The sequence below is a fragment of the Herpailurus yagouaroundi genome, unplaced genomic scaffold (genome assembly GCF_014898765.1).
Source record: "Herpailurus yagouaroundi ecotype Mexico unplaced genomic scaffold, PumYag 161, whole genome shotgun sequence".
Lineage (NCBI taxonomy): Eukaryota > Metazoa > Chordata > Mammalia > Carnivora > Felidae > Herpailurus > Herpailurus yagouaroundi.
The window spans coordinates 1,075,815-1,095,654 of record NW_024412402.1 but is presented as its reverse complement, the minus strand read 5'-3'; the positions used below and the strand labels follow the sequence as shown (position 1 = coordinate 1,095,654).

Genomic DNA, 19,840 nt, shown 5'->3' with positions numbered 1-19,840 from the left:
ATTTTGGCAATTTGTAAAATTAAACATGGTATAAATCTTATAATTAAAAATCAAAAAGGTACAGAGAACTGGAGTAAACAGGTCTTTGAGATAAATACTCGTTAGACTCTGAAATCTATTAGCTATGGCAAAATAACAGGAAATACATTTTGGGTCTTCTGTTTGTTGAAACATTTTCCCCAATACTAAATTAAAAACAGAATGCAATAACTGAATGTTTTCTATTATTCTTTGATCCAAAAAATGGTGCTCAAGCAATTCTTTGGTCTATTCTCTGTTAAACTGAAGAGCACTTCATTAAATCATAACTAAGCAGCAGGACACCAAATCTATCTACAAAAGAGAATGCTTTATTAATATGTGAAGGGACTTTCCAATTATGAACCCTGATTTATGAATGCTTCCATTGGCTAACCGAAGGCTGCCTTATCTCTATTAATTTGCTGCAAAGTCTCTTCTGCTTTCTTCCACTATTACTCAGAACAGCAAGTAGGCTGAACTCACCAACTGCTACTATCTGGGAATATCTCACCCCCTGGCTCTTTCACCAAGAAGATTTCAGCCATCTGCCACATCCCTGCCCTCTATCCTTTCTTCCTTTCAGCCCAACTCCCTCCCTCACAGGTATTCTTCTCAAACACACAGAAAGGTTATGGGGAAGCCAGGGAGGGGCAGGTCCTGAAGGATACCTCAGGAAAGAGTATTTTAGGCAGAGGAAGCAGCCCTTGTAAAGACCAGAGTAGGGGCACCTGGGCGGCTCAGTCAGTTAAGTGGCCAACTCTGGCTCAGGTCATGATCTCGAAGCTAGTGAGTTTGATTCCTGCACGGGGCTCTGTGGTGACAGCTCAGAGCCTGGATCCTGCTTCAGAGTCTATGACTCCGTCTCTCTCTTCCTCTACCCCACTTGTTCTCTCTCTCTCTCTCTCTCAAAAATAAATAAATAATAAAAACAAATTTTAAAGGAGGCACTACGCAGGATTTCCTGACAGTATGCATCTGAGATGAGAGAAAAGAGTAAAGCATGACTCTAAGGCTTTTGTCTGATATGTTAAGACCCACAAAATGGGGTCCACTGCAGGGGCCCAGCCCATGTCCAAATCTAAACTAAGTCAGCCTGCAGTTGGGGAAAACCTTACTGCCAAGGAAACCTAACACCAATCACAATCCTCCTACTCAGCTTTAGTTAGCTTATTCTACCCTACAGCAGAGGACCTACTTGCTTTATAAGGAAATCTCCAACATCCTAACCAATCAGGCCCTGTTTTTGTCCTGCCTCTTCTAACATTCTATAAAGCTTTCCCTTGCCACAAACCCTTTAGGAAGAGTGTTCCACGGGTTGTTAGGCACTGTACTCCCTCAATCCATAGATCATCTTCCCTGGCATCAAGGGCATCAAAGTTGTTACTAAACTGTTTTAGTTTTGTCGTTTGACACGTCCAAGAAGTATGGCACTGCCGTCAACTGAAATGGAAAAAACTGTAGATGGAACAGGCTAAGAAGGAAAGCCCTGGAGTTTGATTTCAGACACATTACACCTGACACATATATTAAACAGCCCTTTGAAGATGTTGAATTAGCTGTTTCATAAGAAACTCTAGAATTTATAGAAAGGTCTAGGCAGGAAATTAAAATATGCAAGTCACTGGAGTACAGATGGGTTTTACAACTTGTTACTGTCACTACCAAGAGAGTGAATATGAGAGAGAAGAGGGCCAGGCTCGAGGCCTTAGGCACCCAACATGAAGGGGTGAGAAGAATAAGAAATAAGAAAGGAGATGGAACAATCGCAGAGGTGGCAAGAAAATCAAGAGCATAGGATTCTGGAAACCAAGGGAATAAAGCGTACCAAGGAAGGGGGAGTGATCGAGCGCAGCACATGCTCCTGGAAGATTATGTAAGAGGACTACTGAAAAACCAATACGGAAGTCATGGAGACCTTCGTATTAATAATGTAAGAGCAGTTCTCATAGAGCGGTAAGGACAAAAGCCGGGGAATGGAACTGAGAGAGAAAAGAGAAAGAAAGAAAACTGGAAAAGTACAGACAACTCTTGGCAGTCTTACTGTAAAAGAGCACAGAAGTGGCCTGGTAGCTGATGCAGAGAGGGAGACAAAATTTCTTTTAAGATGGGATGGACACAGTATATTTTTATACTGATGGGTATATTCCAGGGTATAACACTGATGATGTGAGAGAAAAGGGAGGAAAGTGCTAGAGAATGTGAATTGAAATTTAATTTGCCCAGGGCAAGCAAGAAGGAAAGGGGCACAGTGCGCACAGGTGGAGGAAATAACTCTACCCTAAGAAGGTAAGGCAAAGTACATACATGCAGATGTTAGTAGAAGGTGGATGAAGTAAGTACCACTCTCTGAAGTTCATTTTTGATTACTTCAGTTTTTCAGTGATGTAGAAAAAAGGAAAATGCCTTGGAAGACAGGTAAGGACACACTAGAAGTTTGAGAGAAAAGACGTGAAACAGATCTTGAGGAAAGTAGAATAAATGACCAGGGTAATGTGACGGGGCTCATTTACAGAGTGTGGTCACGGATTTCAAGTGAAAAAAGCACTGGATCAGTAGAGTGGCAATGGAGGTAGCAAGCAGCAGTCAGAGTTTATGTTCTAAAGGGGGCACTAAGGAGGCTTTCCTGGCACATTCACAGGTGCCAGCACTGGAAGATGGAGATATATCTAACCGGGGTAGAGTTTTCCCAGGTGAAAGGAGACAGGAGCAGGGGAATCGAGGTGTGTTCAAGGCACTGGTAACAAAGACTGAACAGAGAATTGATGCTGGTAAGAGCGAGACGAAGGACATCAGGAAGAGAGACAGAGCCTTCTTCTTCCACCCATGATGGAATAACGACAGCCAGATCTCCCCTCCTGCCGCAATGGCTAGAGAACCAAAGGGCAGTATAGGACAGTACTTCCTGAGAAAACTATCAAAGGGCAGCCCTACAAATGCCCAAACATGCCTGGTTTCCAGACCTCAGCACAAGCAGGGGAATGCAAACAGCCTGCAAGTTTCACTTAGGAGCCAGAGTTCAGAGTTTAGACAGGACAAGGTGACAAAAATTTGTGGCACAGAGTACTAGAAAAAAAGGGAGCTGTGCAAGAGAGGGAGTTCCGGAGATAAACAGAGAGGTGTATCGAGCCTCTGACCGAATACTGACTTGCACATGTGTGTGAGAACACTGTCAGAGACTGGGGAAAGGCCCATGAGAAAGTAGACACAACAATCAGCAGGGCTCATAAAGGGCTACGAAAAGTTTGTGTTGCTACTAGCCAGAACAGAAATGCTCCTCAACATGCAAGACATTTGGTAGAGTCCTCAGAAAGGCACTGCATCTGTAGTGGAGCCTAAGTAGTCCTACCCTGTTGTTCCCAACCCACTATTACAAAACTCGAAAGCAAGCTTCAGAAAGATCAACCTGAATCCAAGTAATTTAACTGTGTGAAAGCCAGACCCTGAAATATTTAAAGCATCAGATCCCAACACATAAAACAATGTCTAGCATCCAATCCAAAATACCAAGCAGGCAAAGAAGAAGGAAAATATAACCCACCATCAAGAGAAAAACCCATCAACAGAAACTGACCCAGAAATGACATGAATTATAGTTTTAACAGAGCATGACATTTATCCAGCTATTATAAATATACTTTGCACGTTCAAGAAAATAGAGGAAAGCATGAACATCACAGAAAAATTTTTAAAAATGATTATCAGGGAACAGCATCATATGACCTGACTTACATATAACCAGAGTCTTGGGGGATGGGAGGGTATTTAAAGAATTAAAAGCCAAAATGTTTCCTAATTTGATAAAAACTATAAACTAAAAATTATAAACTTAAACAGTAAGGTGATAGAATCAATGAACTGGAGGCCCTTTTGGAGCCAGATTACTGGAATAATACTTGAATGAGTTAGAAAGACAGGAGGAGTCTTGACAGAGTAGGATACTTGACACTGACATTATAGAAGGGTGAAATTTTAAAGTTTATTTATTTTTTTGAGAGAGAAAGATAGCACAAGTGGTGGAGGGGCAAAGAGAGGTGGGGATAGAGGATCTAAAGCAGGCTCTGCACTGACAGGAGAGATCCCAAGGCAGGGCTCAAACTCATAAACCATGAGATCATAACCTGAGCCGACGTCGGAAGCTTAACCAACTGAGCCACTCAGGTGCTCAAAGGATGACATTTTAAAAAATGTTTTCATTATATTCTTAATGTTTTTCTTTAATCATTCCTTTATAATATTTTCCACTTTTCTTTCATTGCAAATATATGGCATTTTGCTAATTTGGGGTTATAGCCGACAATTTTTTAAAAAATTTTGTTAATGTTTATCCATTTTGAGAGAGAGAGAGTGAGCGAGCAGGGAAGGGGCAGAGAGAGAGGGAGAGAGTGAGAATCCCAAGCAGGCTCCATGTTGTCAGCACATAGCCCAATGTGGGGCATGAACTCATGAACCATGAGATCATGACCTGAGCTGAAATCAAGAGTCAGACACTCAACAAACTGAGCCACCCAGGCGCCCCCAACAAATTTTTTATATGTGCTATCTGTGATACAAAAGAGGATCTCCTTTTGTCAATCTCCACAAAGCTTCTTTCACATTTCCTTGGGTAGTCTGAATATCCGGTAACTGTAAATATGAGTTATTTATTTCTCATATTATTTAACTTCATTATAATCTTCAATGTAGATCAACCACTTTGATCATTTTACTTTATAAAATCCATTAATTATGTGTCATGTACTATTTTAAATACTGACAAGCACTGGGGTGCATAGGTCGTTCAAACAGCTAAGCGTCTGACTCTGATTTCAGCTCAGGGCCTGATTTTATGGTTTTTGAGTCTGGGCCCCATGTTGGGCTCTGCACTGGCAGTGTGAAGCCTGCTTGTGATTCTCTGTCTCCCTCTCTCTCTGCCTCTCCCCTGCTCATTCATTCTCTCTCTCTCTCTCTCTGTCTCAAAATAAATAAGTAAACTTTAAATAAAATTTACAAGTATTAATTCAGTTAATCTTTATAAATATCCTAGGTGTTTGGTATATTATTATTCTCACTTTATAGATGAAAAAATTGTACACTGTACCTGAGATTAGGTTAGGTTATTTCCCTAAGGTTATAGATAATGAGTGGTAGAGCAGGGATTCAAATCCAAGCAGTTTAGTTCTGTTAGTTCTGCCACATTCTTAACTACTTCCTGGATCTTTCTTGAATGAGCAGTAGAGGGACTTGCAATGTATGGGTCAGAGCCAACCCTTGACTTGATTTCATTTAAAAAAAAAAATGCAGGAAAAAAACCCCAAAAAACTATGATTATAAAAATTTAGTGACCATCTAAAAACCACAAGATAGAACCATCACTATAAAAAGAGACTTAGTTATCTTCAAACATGGTACAGAAGGGAAATAATACTATTTTCCAAAAAGCTAAAAATCTTTCTCCATTGAAATGAGACATTTCACAGTATGCTTCCCTTTAAAACCTTTAGTTTGCAGGGGCACCTGGCTGGCAGGTGGTAGAGCATGTGACTCTTGATCTCAGGATTTGAAGTTAAAGACTCACATTGGGTGGAGAGATTACTAAATAAAGTCTTAAGGGGACCCTAGGTGGTTCAGTTGGTTAAGCATCCAACTCTTGATTTTGGCTCAGGTCATGATCTCACGGTGGTAAGATCAAGCCCTATGTCATGGAGCCTGCTTGGATTCCCTCTCCTTTTCTCTCTGACCCTCCTCCATCCTCTCTCTCTCCCTCTCTCTCTCTCAAAATAAATAAATAAACATTTTAAAATAAAATAAAATCTTGAAAGAAAAAAACCTTTAGGTTTCCTTTATAAAGAAAAAATCCTTTTTAAAGAAATTTTGATAGTCCTTGAATTTTTAGAAACCAAAACAACTAATTTTACGGGAAAAAAAAAGAAAAAATAACAGTACTGATAGAAGAGTTTGAACTTATTTGAGGGGTTTCTTCATCATTTATTTATTACATTTACTCATTCAACAAATGTCTTGAGTGCCCACTACACATGAAGAATTATGCTAGTCACTGGGACTTATAAATGAAAGGTCTTCTGGGGCACCTGGGTGGCTCAGTCGGTTAAGCGTCTGCCTTTGGCTCAGGTCATGATTTCATAGTTCATGAGTTCGAGCCTGGCACTGGGCTCTCTGCTGTCAGCGCAGGGCCTGCTTTGGATCCTCTGTACCCTTCTCTCTCTCCCCATTCCCTGCTGTCTGTTTCTATTAAGAAATAAATGAACATTAAAAAAATTTTTTTAAATAAATAAATGAAAGGTCTTCCAGGAACTCACACTCTAATATAGTGTTCCTTACATTGTGGTTTATGGATTCCTAGAAGGGCCCCAGGATATACTTTTGAGGCTCAAAACTATAAAAATAAATTAATTTTATGTTCTTTTTTTTTTTATTTTATTATTTTTTTTTAATTTTTTTTTTTCAACGTTTATTTATTTTTGGGACAGAGAAAGACAGAGCATGAATGGGGGAGGGGCAGAGAGAGAGGGAGACACAGAATCGGAAACAGGCTCCAGGCTCTGAGCCATCAGCCCAGAGCCCGACGCGGGGCTCGAACTCACGGACCGCGAGATCGTGACCTGGCTGAAGTCGGACGCCTAACCGACTGCGCCACCCAGGCGCCCCTATTCTTTTTTTTTTTTAAATAAGGTATTAATACAAGTAGAGTCTGGATCATTTGTATGACTTTTTAACCAAGCACTAACCACAAAGAAAGGACTTGATAAACCGTACAATATAAAAAAATAAAAACTTTAGTCTTAAAAGACACCATTCAGGAACTGAAAAAGCTACCCACATAGTGGAAGAAGTATTATTTCTAATACATATATCCAAGATAGGCTCTTATCCAATATAATGTAAAGATTCCAAACAAAGCAAAACATGTGAAGATGCCTAAAAATCAGTAAGAAATGAAAAACAATCCAATGTAAAACTTGGCAAACACTGGTAGAGACCCTGCATAAAGACAGTATCTACATGGCCAATAACCATATGAAAAAGCACCCACCATCATTAATCATCAGGGAAACATATATTAAAGTCATGAGAAAAAAATCACTATAAACCACCAAAAAGGCTAGGATAGGACAGAATGACAATACCAAGTATTAGACAAAATTCAGAGCAACCAAAACTCTCAATGTGCTCGTGAGAGTGTAAATTGCTACAACTACTTTAGGACACTCTTTAGCAGTATCTATGGAAGCTAAACATATGCATACTATGTGAACCCCCAATTTCATGTCTAGGTATGCTTCCCAATGAGCTGCACACATATGTCAACCAAAAGACATCGTATCTCAATTCACAATAGTAAAAAAAACCATAAACCCCCTAAAAGTCCATCAGCAAGAGGATGGATAAATTGTGAAATATTCGTAACAGTGGAACACTATATAGCAACAAAAATTTAACATGTAATAAGAGGAATCTCAAAGAAATCATGTTGAGCAAAAAAGTCACACACAAGAGTACACACTGGTTCCTGAACAGACAAAACACATCTACAGTTATTAGAAGTCAGCATAGTGATTACCTTGTGGAAGGGGTTACAAGTTAGAGACTAGCACAAGACAAGAGAGAGGGGGCTTTCAGGGATACTGTTAAATATTCTATTTCTAGATCTGGGTGTTGATTATACAGGTATGTTTACTTTATAAAAATGCATCCAACCATAGGTTTATGATTTGTGTGCATTTCTGTATACAGGTCATATTTCAACAAAGCTTACTTTAAAAATGGGCATGCTAGTATTGTTCATTTAAAAATTATTTTTTAGTACTGTATTTAATTTGTAACTATTTTATTTTTTTATTTCATTTCATTTCATTTCATTTCATTTCATTTCATTTCATTTCATTTCATTTCAGAGAAAGAAAGTACTCAAGCAGGGGAGAGGGGTAGAGGGAGAGAAGAGAATCTCAGGCAGTATCCATGCTCAATGAGGAGCCCAACACGGGGCTCGATCTCAAAAACGGTGAGATTATGACCTGAGCCCACATCAAGAGTTGGTTGCTTAACTGACTGAGCCACTTGTGCCCTTTGTAACCATCTTTAAAAAAAAATTTTTTTAATATTTTTTATTCTTGAGAGAGAGACAGAGACAGGACACAAGTGGGGGAGGGGCAGAGTGAGAGAGAGACACAGAATCAGAAGCAGGCTCCAGGCTCTGAGCTGTCAGCACACAGCTGGACGCAGGGCTTGAACTCACAAGCCAAGAAATCATGACTTGAGCTGAAGTCGGACCTTTAACCAACTGAGCCACCCAAGCACCCCATGGAGAGAACCTGTGACTCCTGATCTCAGGGCTGTGAGTTAGAGCCCCATAATGGGTGTAGAAATTACTAAAATATTTAAATACATTTTTTTAAAAAGTTGCATTTGGAAGAAAATAAAGTTTTTAATAGTTGTATTAGTTATCATTTCTATACATCTTCTTCATGATAACAAAGGTACAAGAAAAGTTAAAGGAGAAGTTGAGTCAAGACAAGAAATAATATCATGCACACAATTAGAATTATTTTTTACCCATCGGCACTCTTTCACTCCCAGAACATTTTGACGACACAGGGAATTTAGTTGATTTAAGATTTGTATTTGTTCCCTCTGTGAAGTTCTGATCCTATTGATTATGAATTATATTCAATGACGGCACCCTAATTACAAAAGGAATCCAATTTGTGTATTTATCTTGGGTCTTTCCTGTAAACAATGAGGCTAGCTATTTGAATGTTGGGTTCCTATATGGTCTATGAGCCACTGGTACTCCCAGTTATGTGATTTTAAAACCACATTTGCAACCCCCATTAACCAAAAGAACCACAAAACTCCAGTATATATTCGAATCCTGGCAATTCTCACTATGTTCCAGCCACACCAACCTTTTAAAGGTGCTCCTTAAATATGCCAAGCTCACCAGTGCACCTCAGGACCTTTGCCCTGGGCAGAATGCAGACCATTCAAGTCTAGCATCAGTATTGCCCCACAGAGGTCCTAAGAAAACTGCCTTTCCCCCTTTCCTCTCTGCAGATCCAGAACCTAGATCTTAAGCATACAGGAGATTTAATTTGGCTTTGAGACTGAAAATTTTATGGTTTTTTTTTTATATATGTTTATTCACTTTTGAGAGAGAGACAGTGTGAGTGGGGGGGAGGGCAGAGAGAGAGGGGGACAGAGGATCTACAGCAGGCTCTGTGCTGACAGCAACAAGTCTGATGTGAGGCTCAAACTCATGAACCATGAGATCACGACCCAAGCTGTAATCAGACACTCAAAACCGACTGAGCCACCCAGACGCCCAGAGATGGAAATTTTTAATGTAGAGTAATAGAATTTTTTATTTTCATTTTTTATTTTATTTTTTTTTTTTTAATTTTTTTTCAACTTTTTAAATTTATTTTTGGGACAGAGAGAGACAGAGCATGAACGGGGGAGGGGAAGAGAGAGAGGGAGACACAGAATCGGAAACAGGCTCCAGGCTCCGAGCCATCAGCCCAGAGCCTGACGTGGGGCTCGAACTCACGGACCGCGAGATCGTGACCTGGCTGAAGTCGGACGCTTAACCGACTGCGCCACCCAGGCGCCCCTATTTTCATTTTTTAAAGTAGGTTCCACACCCAGCGGAGAGTTCAACAGAGGGCTTGAACTCACGACCCTGAGAGATCAAGACCTGAACTGAGACTAAGAGTCAGATGCTTAACCAACTGAACTACCCAGGCACCCTGGGTAACAGAACTTTTTTTAAAGACCAGAAAGTTAGGAGATGGGGCTGAAATGTCATCAAGTGGCAGAGAAGGAAAATTCAACAGAACATAGTTGAAAGCAATATTTAGGGGAACAAATTTATTTTGTTGTAAGACAGTGCCCCCGTCTTCTAAACACTCTTGATTATACTGTTTTCATCTCAGCTCTTATTACTACAAAACTACCCCTTGTGTTACTTCTTTGGTGTCAGTATTTACACATTTGAATAGAAGTTCCAAAGACTAAGGACCCTATCTGTCATATTCCCTACTGTATCACAGAATAGTATCCAGCACAGAATACACGCCTACATATTTGTAGAATGAACAAACCCTGTTACAGAGATCAAATATCCCTGAAGTTACTTGTAAGTACTACATCTATTATGACCAATGTTTTAACCTGAGCTGTAACTTGTTTGGGTGTTTACACAGTCCATCAGGTGCCAATTTATTCTACCTACTATACCAAAGCAAGAGTCAGATGGCTTTCTGTGACACAACTGGGTTCACCAGGACACCTAGCAAAACATCTATTAAGAAACACCTGTCTTTGTCTATCTCTCTTCTCCAGCCTTCTCCTCTGTCCACCAGACGAATGTCTAGCGTCCTCCCGATAACCTCCTGCAGTCTAAAATTCCCCTCTTCTAATCCATTGATAAACAACTGATCTCTCAAAGTTCATCCTAAACTGTCACATTCTGTTAGTAGCAATAATTAATATACATCACCTCCAGATAATGGTAATTTTGTTCACTCATTTCTCTTCAAAGAATATGAACAATTCTCACATTTACATTTATCATTGCTTTTTTAAATTTTTTAAATATTTATTTTTGAGAGAGAGCGAGCACGAGCACGAGTGGTAGAGGGGTACAGAGAAAGGAAGACAGAGAATCCAAAGCAGGCTCTAGGCTCTGAGCTGTCAGCACAGGACCCCACACCAGGCTCAAACCCATGAACCACGAGACCATGACCCGAGCTGAAGTTGGATGTTTAACTGACTAAGCCACTCAGGTGCCCCATCACAGTTTTGTAGTAACTAATTCAGTCTACTATTCCTACTTCCACCTCTACCCATGGCCAACAATCATAACCCTGAATTCCCTTTTTCCCTAAGCTGTGTCAAATGTAAGCATGTCTCTAGGACAGGACACTGGAGGGAGGGCAGGCCCCCTAAGGATCATGTGCCTCTTACCCATTCAGAAGGGCAATTTCCCACAACTCAATGAAAACTGACAAGTTAGGTTCTTAAATAAGGCTCTCATTTACGTTCAAATACAAATTAAAAGGAATCATGCACTTGGGTATCTTAACCATTCACTGACAACATTCAAATCTTGATAATCACGTCCATAATTCCTTGCCAAGCATGTTCCTGACTCGGTGCTTTTACACGGGATGTTCCCATTCCCTCTACATGAAACTCTTCTCCAAACATGTACAGGCTTCTTCCCTTGCTTCATTCAGGTCTCCAGTCCAATGTCCTCTCCTCAGAGGCCTTCCCTCATTAGCACAGCAATTGCATTACTAGATATTTACCCAAAGGTTCAAAAATACTGATTCGAAGGGACACATGAACCCCGATGTTTACAGCAGCATTGTCAACAATAACCAGATTATGGAAAGAGCCCAAATGTCCATCGACTGATCAATGGATAAAGAAGATGTGCTATAAATTTATGGCACATAAATTATGGCTAATATTCCATCAAAAAGAATGAAATCTTGCCATTTCCAACAACGTGGATGGAACCACAGTGTATTATGCTAAGCAAAACGAGTCGGTCAGAGAAAGACAAATACCATTAATTCACTGATACGTGGAATTTAACAAACAAAACAAATGAACACAGGGGAAGAAGGTGGGGGAAAGAGATGGGGAGGCAAATCATAAGAGACTCTTGGGGGCACCTGGGTGGCTCAGTCGGTTAAGCATCTGACTCTTAATTTCAGCTCAGGTCATGATCTCACGGTTGGTGAGTTCAAGCCCCACATCAAGCTCAGAGCTGTCAGTCATTCTCTCCTTGCCTCTCTGCCCTTCCCCTTCTGTCTCCCTTCCTCCCGCTCAAACCAAACTTAAAAACAAACAAACAAAAGATAAGAGATTCTTAACTATAGAGAACAAAAAGGGTTGATGGAGGGAGGTGGGTAGGTGATGGGCATTAAGGAGGGCACTTGTTGTCTTGACCACTTGGTATTGTATGTAAGTGATAAACCACTAAATTCTACTCCTGAAGCCAATATTACACTATATGTCAACTATCTAGAATTTAAGTAAAAATATGGAAAAGAAAAAAAAACACCCACCAGATTCCTCTCTATCTTTTCCCTAATTGTTTTTCTTCATAGCATATACCTGACCTATAGAATGTATTTGTTTATATGCTTTTTGCCTCTCTCTCCATAAAAAATATAAATTAAATTAAAAAAAAACTTTTTAATGTTTATTTATTTTTGAGAGAGGGTGAGAGAGAGAGACAGAGCTCGAGTGGTGGAGGGTCAGAGAGAGAGGAGACACAGAATCGGAAATAGGCTCCAGTCTATGAACTGTGAGACTATGACCTGAGTTGAAGTTGGATGCTTAAGTGACTGAGACACCCAACCCCCCCCCACCACCTCTGTGGATCTAATTAGAAGGGAACAGAACCAGAAATTTCTTCTTTTAACCAATCAACACTCACTCACAGAGCGTCTACAATGCAGATACTTCACTCGACTCCTCTTTTTAAGCAATTATCACTCGTTTATGGAGCACCTACCATAAACGATCACTGCAGTTGATGGTTAAGGCATCAAGATTAATAACAAAGTCCTGCAATAATGGGACTTACAATCTTGGAAGGGAGCTAGATATGTAAATAGATTATGCAAATAATATATAAGTATATATGCATTATGTATAAGTATATGCTTGTAAGTATACTTATATGTATACACTTATATACACGTATACACATATATGTGTATATGTATAAGTATGTAACTATTACGAAAATAACATATAAGTACACAAATATGTAATATGTAAGTATACAAGTATATAATATATAAGTATACAAGTATACAAATACACAAATATATAAGTGCTGGAAAAAACCTGATGTAGTGCTCTGGTTATGCAGGGCAGGCAACAATTTGAAAAGAGAGCTCTAAGAAGAAAGGAGGAATCTGGGCTGGGTCTTAATGACTAAAAATGAATTTAACAGGCAAATATTGAGGGATAGTGGTACACTACTGAACCAACAAGGAACCAGCCAGGTAGAGGTAGGGGTGTGTGAGAGAAAGAGAGAAAGAGGGTGAGAGGGAGAGAGAGAGAGGGGAGAGAGAAGGAGAGGACATGGGAGGGAGACAGATATTAGGGAGAAGACCCAACTGGAAAGATATCAAAGAATTTGAACCATCAAAGGTATGTGAGCAGGAAAGTGATATGGTCAGAACTGTGTTTTGGTCCAGAGCTCAGATCAGAGTTAAGAGATAAAAATAGTGAAATCATGGGAGTTAAGACTGCCCCAGAAACAGAAGTACAAAGATAGAAAAGGGCTGAAGATTAAATCCCAAGAAATAACTACATTGGGGAGGATAGGAGGGAGGTCAGAGAAAAACCCAAGTGATCTGAGAGACGGGACACCAAAAGAGAACCTCATAAAAATTAAAAGGGAAGCAGAGATAGTCATCAACAATATCAGAAGAGAGGATGGACGTAACATTTCGCAATCACGAAGTTGCTATTGCTCTTGAGACCGACAGCTTCACTGTAAGCAGGTGGGAGTCAGGGGAGAGTCGGGTCACAGTTAAAGAAAACGGTGTAGAATTATAAAGGCAGTGAGTGGGGGCCACCTTTCAAACAACAGTGAGAATGAATGGAAAGAGAAAAAAGGGCAAAAGTTTGTGGCCAAAGCAGAGTACAGGTGAAGTTTATACCAGGAGAGGGGAACTTTCTTATCCCTATAGAAGTGAGGAGGAGACTGAAACAAAATAACAGGGAATGTACTGACAAGTCCTGGGGGGGGGGGGGGGCCCCAGAATGAAGGCTGAAGAACAAATGGAAGGAAGCAATACAGTGGGTGCCTTGAAAAAGAGGAGATCTAAGAGAAACTGGAAAAATTGGTGATACTGGTCAAGGTTAAGGGCACTCCAAATAACTGAATAAAGTAATAGGCTAAGAATTAAATGGGGTGGAGACTTGAAAAATAAGATTTAAACCACTGCTATTTGGGGTAGGATTCTCAACTAGAAATGAAAACAGCAAAGAGCACTTAGGGCCTAGATACTGCAAAAGCAAAGGAACAAGAATTATATGTTAAAAAAAGACTAGTAATATTGAAAGGTTTTAGGCAAAATAAACCCCCCAAACAACTGATAACTGTTTATGACAAAACATACACCACCAATCTCTGTATATTCAAAAGACTTCCAGAATCCAGCCATAGTCCACTTGCTTTAAACAAAGTATTCTATCAAATTCCAATATTAAAAAAGTAGGTGGTTTGTATTGCTTTGCCTACTGACTTGCAAGTTTCACATCAAAGTTTCGATCTTGTTATCTCTCAAAACATATTAGCTATCCCTCCAAACTGTCATCCACAAAGTCCAAAATCTTAACTTCACCCAAGTTACCGGCAAACAGGAAAAGAACTTATTTTTTCAGAAGAACACTGAAAGCCTCCCTTCAGGGTTGATGATTTATCACTTATCATTTCTTCAGATACAGCTGTTTAACTGATAATGAAGCAAATTCTAACTGTATTCTCATCTAGCCACATTTCTCCGTTGTGACCCCAGGACATGACAATTTCGGCAAATATGATCTGGTGAAATCTAACTGCACAACGTCTAAGGCATATTTCTCTTGTGAATCACTCTATTCGCCCTATCAAAAAAGCAAATAAGGCTAAAGTGGCCACACCCAACCAGTTCTATCTCTATTCAAGGGTACCCCCAGACTTGAATTTATTTAAAAAAAATTTTTTTAACATTTTATTTATTTTTGAGACAGGGAGAGACACAGCATGAACAGGGGAAGGTCAGAGAGAGGGAGACACAGAATCTGAAACAGGCTCCAGGCTCTGAGCTGTCAGCACAGAGCCCGACGCAGGGCTCGAACTCACGGACCGTGAGATCATGACCTGAGCCGAAGTCGCCGCTTTACTGACTGAGCCACCCAGGCGCCCCCCCAGACTTGAATTTAAATGAGCCTATGAATTATGTTATGGGTCTACCCTGGCAGGGTCTCACTACATTTCTCCAGGAAGACAGACTGTTCACTTTTTAATTAGTTACTTTTTGTTTTTAAGAGAGAGAAAAAGAGAGACATGTGCACACGCTGGAGAGGAGAAGAGGGGGAGGGGGAGGGGGAGGGGGAGAGGGAGAGGGAGAATCTGAAGCAGGCTCCACACTCAGTGCAGAGCCCAACACCGGGCTCTTATCCCAGGACCCTGAGAGCACGACCTGAGCCGAAATCAAGAGTCCTATGCTCAACCCACGGGGCCACCCAGGCACTCCTAATTAGTTACTTCCGTTAAGTATAAAAATGAGACAACCTCTCTCCCCACCCCCAAAAAGAAAGAAAACAAGCAAAAACCAAACAAAAAAGCAAACAAAAAACCAATACAACAAAAAAAACAAACAAAAAACCAATACAACAGTTTTCTGGCCAACTTGAACATGGAAACTTTTGGTGATACAGACAGAAGAATCAAATGTCTATTTATAACGTTCACTACGTCAGTTATATGTATTTTAAATCGCAGACTTTGTTAAACAATATTCAGAAATTCCCTCTCCCCCTTTTCAACGCTTCATGAAACAATTTCACTGAAAAATTTCCAGTGTGACTTTGGCATGTGTCTTCATGTTCACTGAAGTGAATGATTCATTCACCTGTTTTTTTCAAAGCATTACCACCTTCCTTTAATTTATAAACGTTGTCTGAGTTAATATGAAGTATTATATGTAATATGACATATATACAGTATGAAATATTATACGCAATATTTCAGAACTTCTTGAATCCCTGTGAACTTTTTAACCTGAGTCCTAAATGCCCATTTTCTATACCTTCAAGCAGTCTTTTCGTTCTATAGGTGGGCGTTGGATACGAAGAATCATAATCCCGACAAGGTAAGCACTCTTCTAGTATTTATGAAGTCGCTTAGCTTGGCAAGGCTTTGTACGGAATAGAATAAAGCGACTTTCTCTTTTCTGAGAGATAATTCTTGGGGGGGAAAGGGCCTTGGTTTACATCCAAGTAATCATCAAGTCAAAAAAAAAAATCACAAAGAATCACGAACCCAAATACTTAAGCACACTTCAATGAATAACATTAACTACCGCTTATGTAAACAGGCAGAGGCACCAACAGGCGCCTTCAGAACTTTTCTTTCTGACTCTATCAGAACTCTGCTATACTGTTACAAAAGGAGGGTAGAATGGGTTACTCGATGCCCATGAATTCGTATTCTGAGAGAAACAGAGGTCGTAGTAACTCAAGTTATTCGTGTGTATTGTGTACTAATTCCCCGCCAGTCACTATTTTAAGCCTTTTGCATCCATTAACTCAATCTTAACGATGCTCCTATGAAATAGGTGCTATTGATAACGCCGTGGAATGGGTAAGGAAACCTAGGCACAGAGAAGTTAAGAAACTTGCCAAAAGTCACACCGCTTCTGAGTGGCAGGCTGAGCGGAAGCCATACCGCCTCTTAACACTAATAAAATTAGGTCTACATTTGCAAAGACAGCCTCACCTGTTGGACAGTTACCATCAGTTGCCTAAAGGAGACCTAAGTGAGGTGCCAGCATATTTTCATGTACTTCCTATTATCCGTGTGCCGTGTCTTCTCCTCCTCCCAACCTTTTAACTGATGGGGAGAGAATACGCTCCTGCGGGCCTAGCCCTTCCCGGCCTTCCCACACGCTAACTCACTCGAGCCGTTTCCTCGGATCCCGTAACTTTCCCAAGCTCCACACCGCTGGGAGCACTTCCTCGCTCGGTCCTCCGGCTGCACCGCACCGGGGTCGCGAGGTAGTCTCCCAAGGAAAAACCCGAACTCCAGAACCGGAGAGCAGGAGGGAAGGCGCAGAGGGCCGACAGGAGAGCCCGGCCCCGCTCGCCGAGCGGCCGGGAATTTCTGGCAGACTAGACGCGGCGAGCAGAAATTCAGAAGGTGGGAGCGGGGAGGGGGAGGGGGTCAAGTCGAGTCATTGAAACCTACTGGGCAGCATTTTCTCGGATCGCCCTCTCACGCGTCCCGGGCGCCCGCCTCGGAGAGAGCCGAGACCCCGAGAGCGCGCACGGCCCGGCGGGTCCGGCCGCGGCAGCACCGCGCACCCGCCGCCCCGGGGCCGGAGCTGGTCCCCCGCGCCGGGCCTCGCACACCGCGGCCGACCGGCGGGGCGGCCGGCCGGCGCCTCCCGACCCCAAGGCCACAGACCCCCGCGTTCCCGCCCGCGGCGGCGGACGGCCCCCGAACGCTCCCCCCCCCCCTCCGCCGCTGAGCCCGAACCGGGCCTCTCCCGGCGAGCCGAGCCCAACGGGGACGCGGGGTCCAAGCCGGGCTGCGCTGAGGGTCTTACCTTTAACAGATTAGACGTCGCCATGTTCCTTCAACTTAGCGTCTCGCGAGACGGCGCGAGATTTCGTGGCGCTCCGGGCCAGGCCCCAGGCGGAGGCCGGGGTGCCCACCGGGGCCGACCCGCCCGCCGGCCCGCACCGGGGGTGTGCTCGGCACCGCGGGGGCGTGCCGACAGCGCTGACCTCGTTCCGGGCACCTGGAGCTTCCTCACTCGTCCCCCCTACATGGTCACTGGAGCTCCCCCACGCGAAAGAGCTCATGCAAACGCTCGGGGAGACGGCAGCGGCGAATGGTGACGAGGTAGCGGGAGCCGACCTGAATTGGAAGAGGAAGCATCGACTCCACGAGCCTCCCCACTCCTTCGGATTAGCCTCTGTGGTTGCACCCGCAGCGGCCACGGGCAACGAATTTAGCACGGCTTAGGCCGGGCAGCTCAGGTTCCGCGGCCGCGTCACGTGACGCGGCGGCCGGGGGCGCGCTCGGGAGCGAGCGTGGGAGCCGGGATGCCTCGGAGGGTCGGGAGGCTGTGGAGAGGGCGGCAGCACGCCCTCTGCTGGCGGGACCAGGTATTTTCTCTCGTCCCCCAAAGCCGGGGATGGGGTGTACCTGGAGGGGCGCCATCCTCAAGGAAATGCTTCTGACAGCTGGGCTTAGGTCCGGGCAGCTCATTCGGTAAGAACTGGCGCCTCGAAGGCGTCCAGTAAATGTTTGTGCAATGACTGCTTGAATAAGTGCGCAAAAGCGTGAACTATTAATATTTCCAGTCCAGAGTGCCTGGCACTGAAATAATGAACATTCATCTTGGATTTCCCGTGGGCACAGGATTCCAGAAGGTACTAACCATAACGTCCCCCCAAGCTTTAGCCCTTCAGACCACAAACCACTGGCCCAGATAAGAGAATATAACTCACAGAAAACCGACAGTGTACCTGGAATTATGTGATGCATGTTTATAAACAGTATTCATTCCTACATGCATAATATATTAGGAGGGAGGAAAATTAGATCTATGGAGTAAAATGCAGCCAGGAACGGGCATGAAGTTTGCAACTGTGCATAGAATGATCCAAGCAGGTCTTGCTGAGAAGATGCCTTTGGAGCAAAGGCCTGAAGGAGGTGAGGGACAAGACCAGGCCATGTGTGGAAGAACACTGCAGATAGGGGGAACCCGGCGGCAGGTTGCCCAGACTGTGGGAAGAGCCGTGAGAAGGTGGTGTGTTCAGAGCTGCGAGAGTGAGGAGAGCATGAGATCATTTAGGACCTCGTGGGCTGCTGTAATAAAGACTCGCTTGTATCCTGAGTGACATGGGCCATCAATCACGCGGGCTTTTGAGCAGAGGGGTGGCATGATGAAACCCCTGTTTTGAGGGCGCTTGGGTGGCTCAGTAGGTTGAGCATCCGACTTTGGCTCCGGTGATAATCTCATGGTTTGTGAGTTTGAGCCCCACATCGGACTCTGCTGACAGCTCAGGGCCCGGAGCCTGCTTGGGATTCTGTGTCTCCCTCTCTCTCTGCTCCTCCCCTGCTCACACGCTGTCCCTCTTTCAAAAATAAATAAAGATTAAAAAAAAATTTTTTTTTTAAATCTCTGTTTTCACATGCTCACTCTACTGTGTAAATAGTAAACAGAAGGGTCATTTAAAGAGCTTCTTAATATCTCCTTAAATTGACAGGACAGTCAGGTGTCCCAATTTTCAAATAGTTTCTTAGAGTAATCTAGGCATGATTAACCGATGATCGAGAGGTAGAGCAAGGACTCAGCCAGCAGGTCTGTAATGTCCAGGCAGAATGTCAACACAGGGATGACCCTTCAGGGGTTATCTTTGTTTGACAGATGGGAAAAACTGAGGCTCAGAGTGGTGATCTGGCCAAGGTCACTCAGGTCAGAGAAAAAGCCTAGTCCAGCATAAACTTTATATAATTATGGTTCCCTTTTCCAGGGAAACTGGGTTTTATCTTCAACCCTAGGCCAACTCTCCTGCTCGATTTAAAGTGTAAATTGATTATAATCAATTTTATGTATCTTAAAATAAGATGACAATGATAAAGCAAGTGAATGAATGAATGAATGAATGACACTTAAGAATCCAACTAAGGGGGCACTAGAGTGGCTTAGTCAGTTAAGAGTTCTACTCTTGGGGCGCCTGGGTGGCTCAGTCGGTTGAGCGTCCAACTTCGGCCCAGGTCATGATCTCGCTGCCCATGGGTTCGAGCCCCGCATCGGGCTCTGTGCTGACAGCTCAGAGCCCGGAGCCTGTTTTGGATTCTGTGTCTCCCTCTCTCTCTGACCTTCTCCTGTTCATGCTCTGTCTCTCTCTGTCTCAAAAATAAATAAACATTAAAAAAAAAAATTAAGGGGCGCCTGGGTGGCGCAGTCGGTTAGGCGTCCGACTTCAGCCAGGTCACGATCTCGTGGTCCGTGAGTTCGAGCCCCGCGTCGGGCTCTGGGCCGATGGCTCAGAGCCTGGAGCCCGTTTC

General features: G+C 42.9%; 1 protein-coding gene across 1 annotated transcript in view; it reads right to left on the bottom strand.

Annotated features, from left to right (window-relative positions):
* Positions 1-17,473, bottom strand: part of CUL5 (cullin 5) — a 79,121-nt gene extending 61,648 nt beyond the window's left edge. The window contains exon 1 of the mRNA XM_040482835.1: positions 17,364-17,473. Coding sequence (XP_040338769.1) covers positions 17,364-17,387 — 24 coding nt within the window. The 5' untranslated portion in view covers positions 17,388-17,473. The remainder of the gene's footprint in view (positions 1-17,363) is intronic.
* Positions 17,474-19,840: the final 2,367 nt, after the last annotated feature.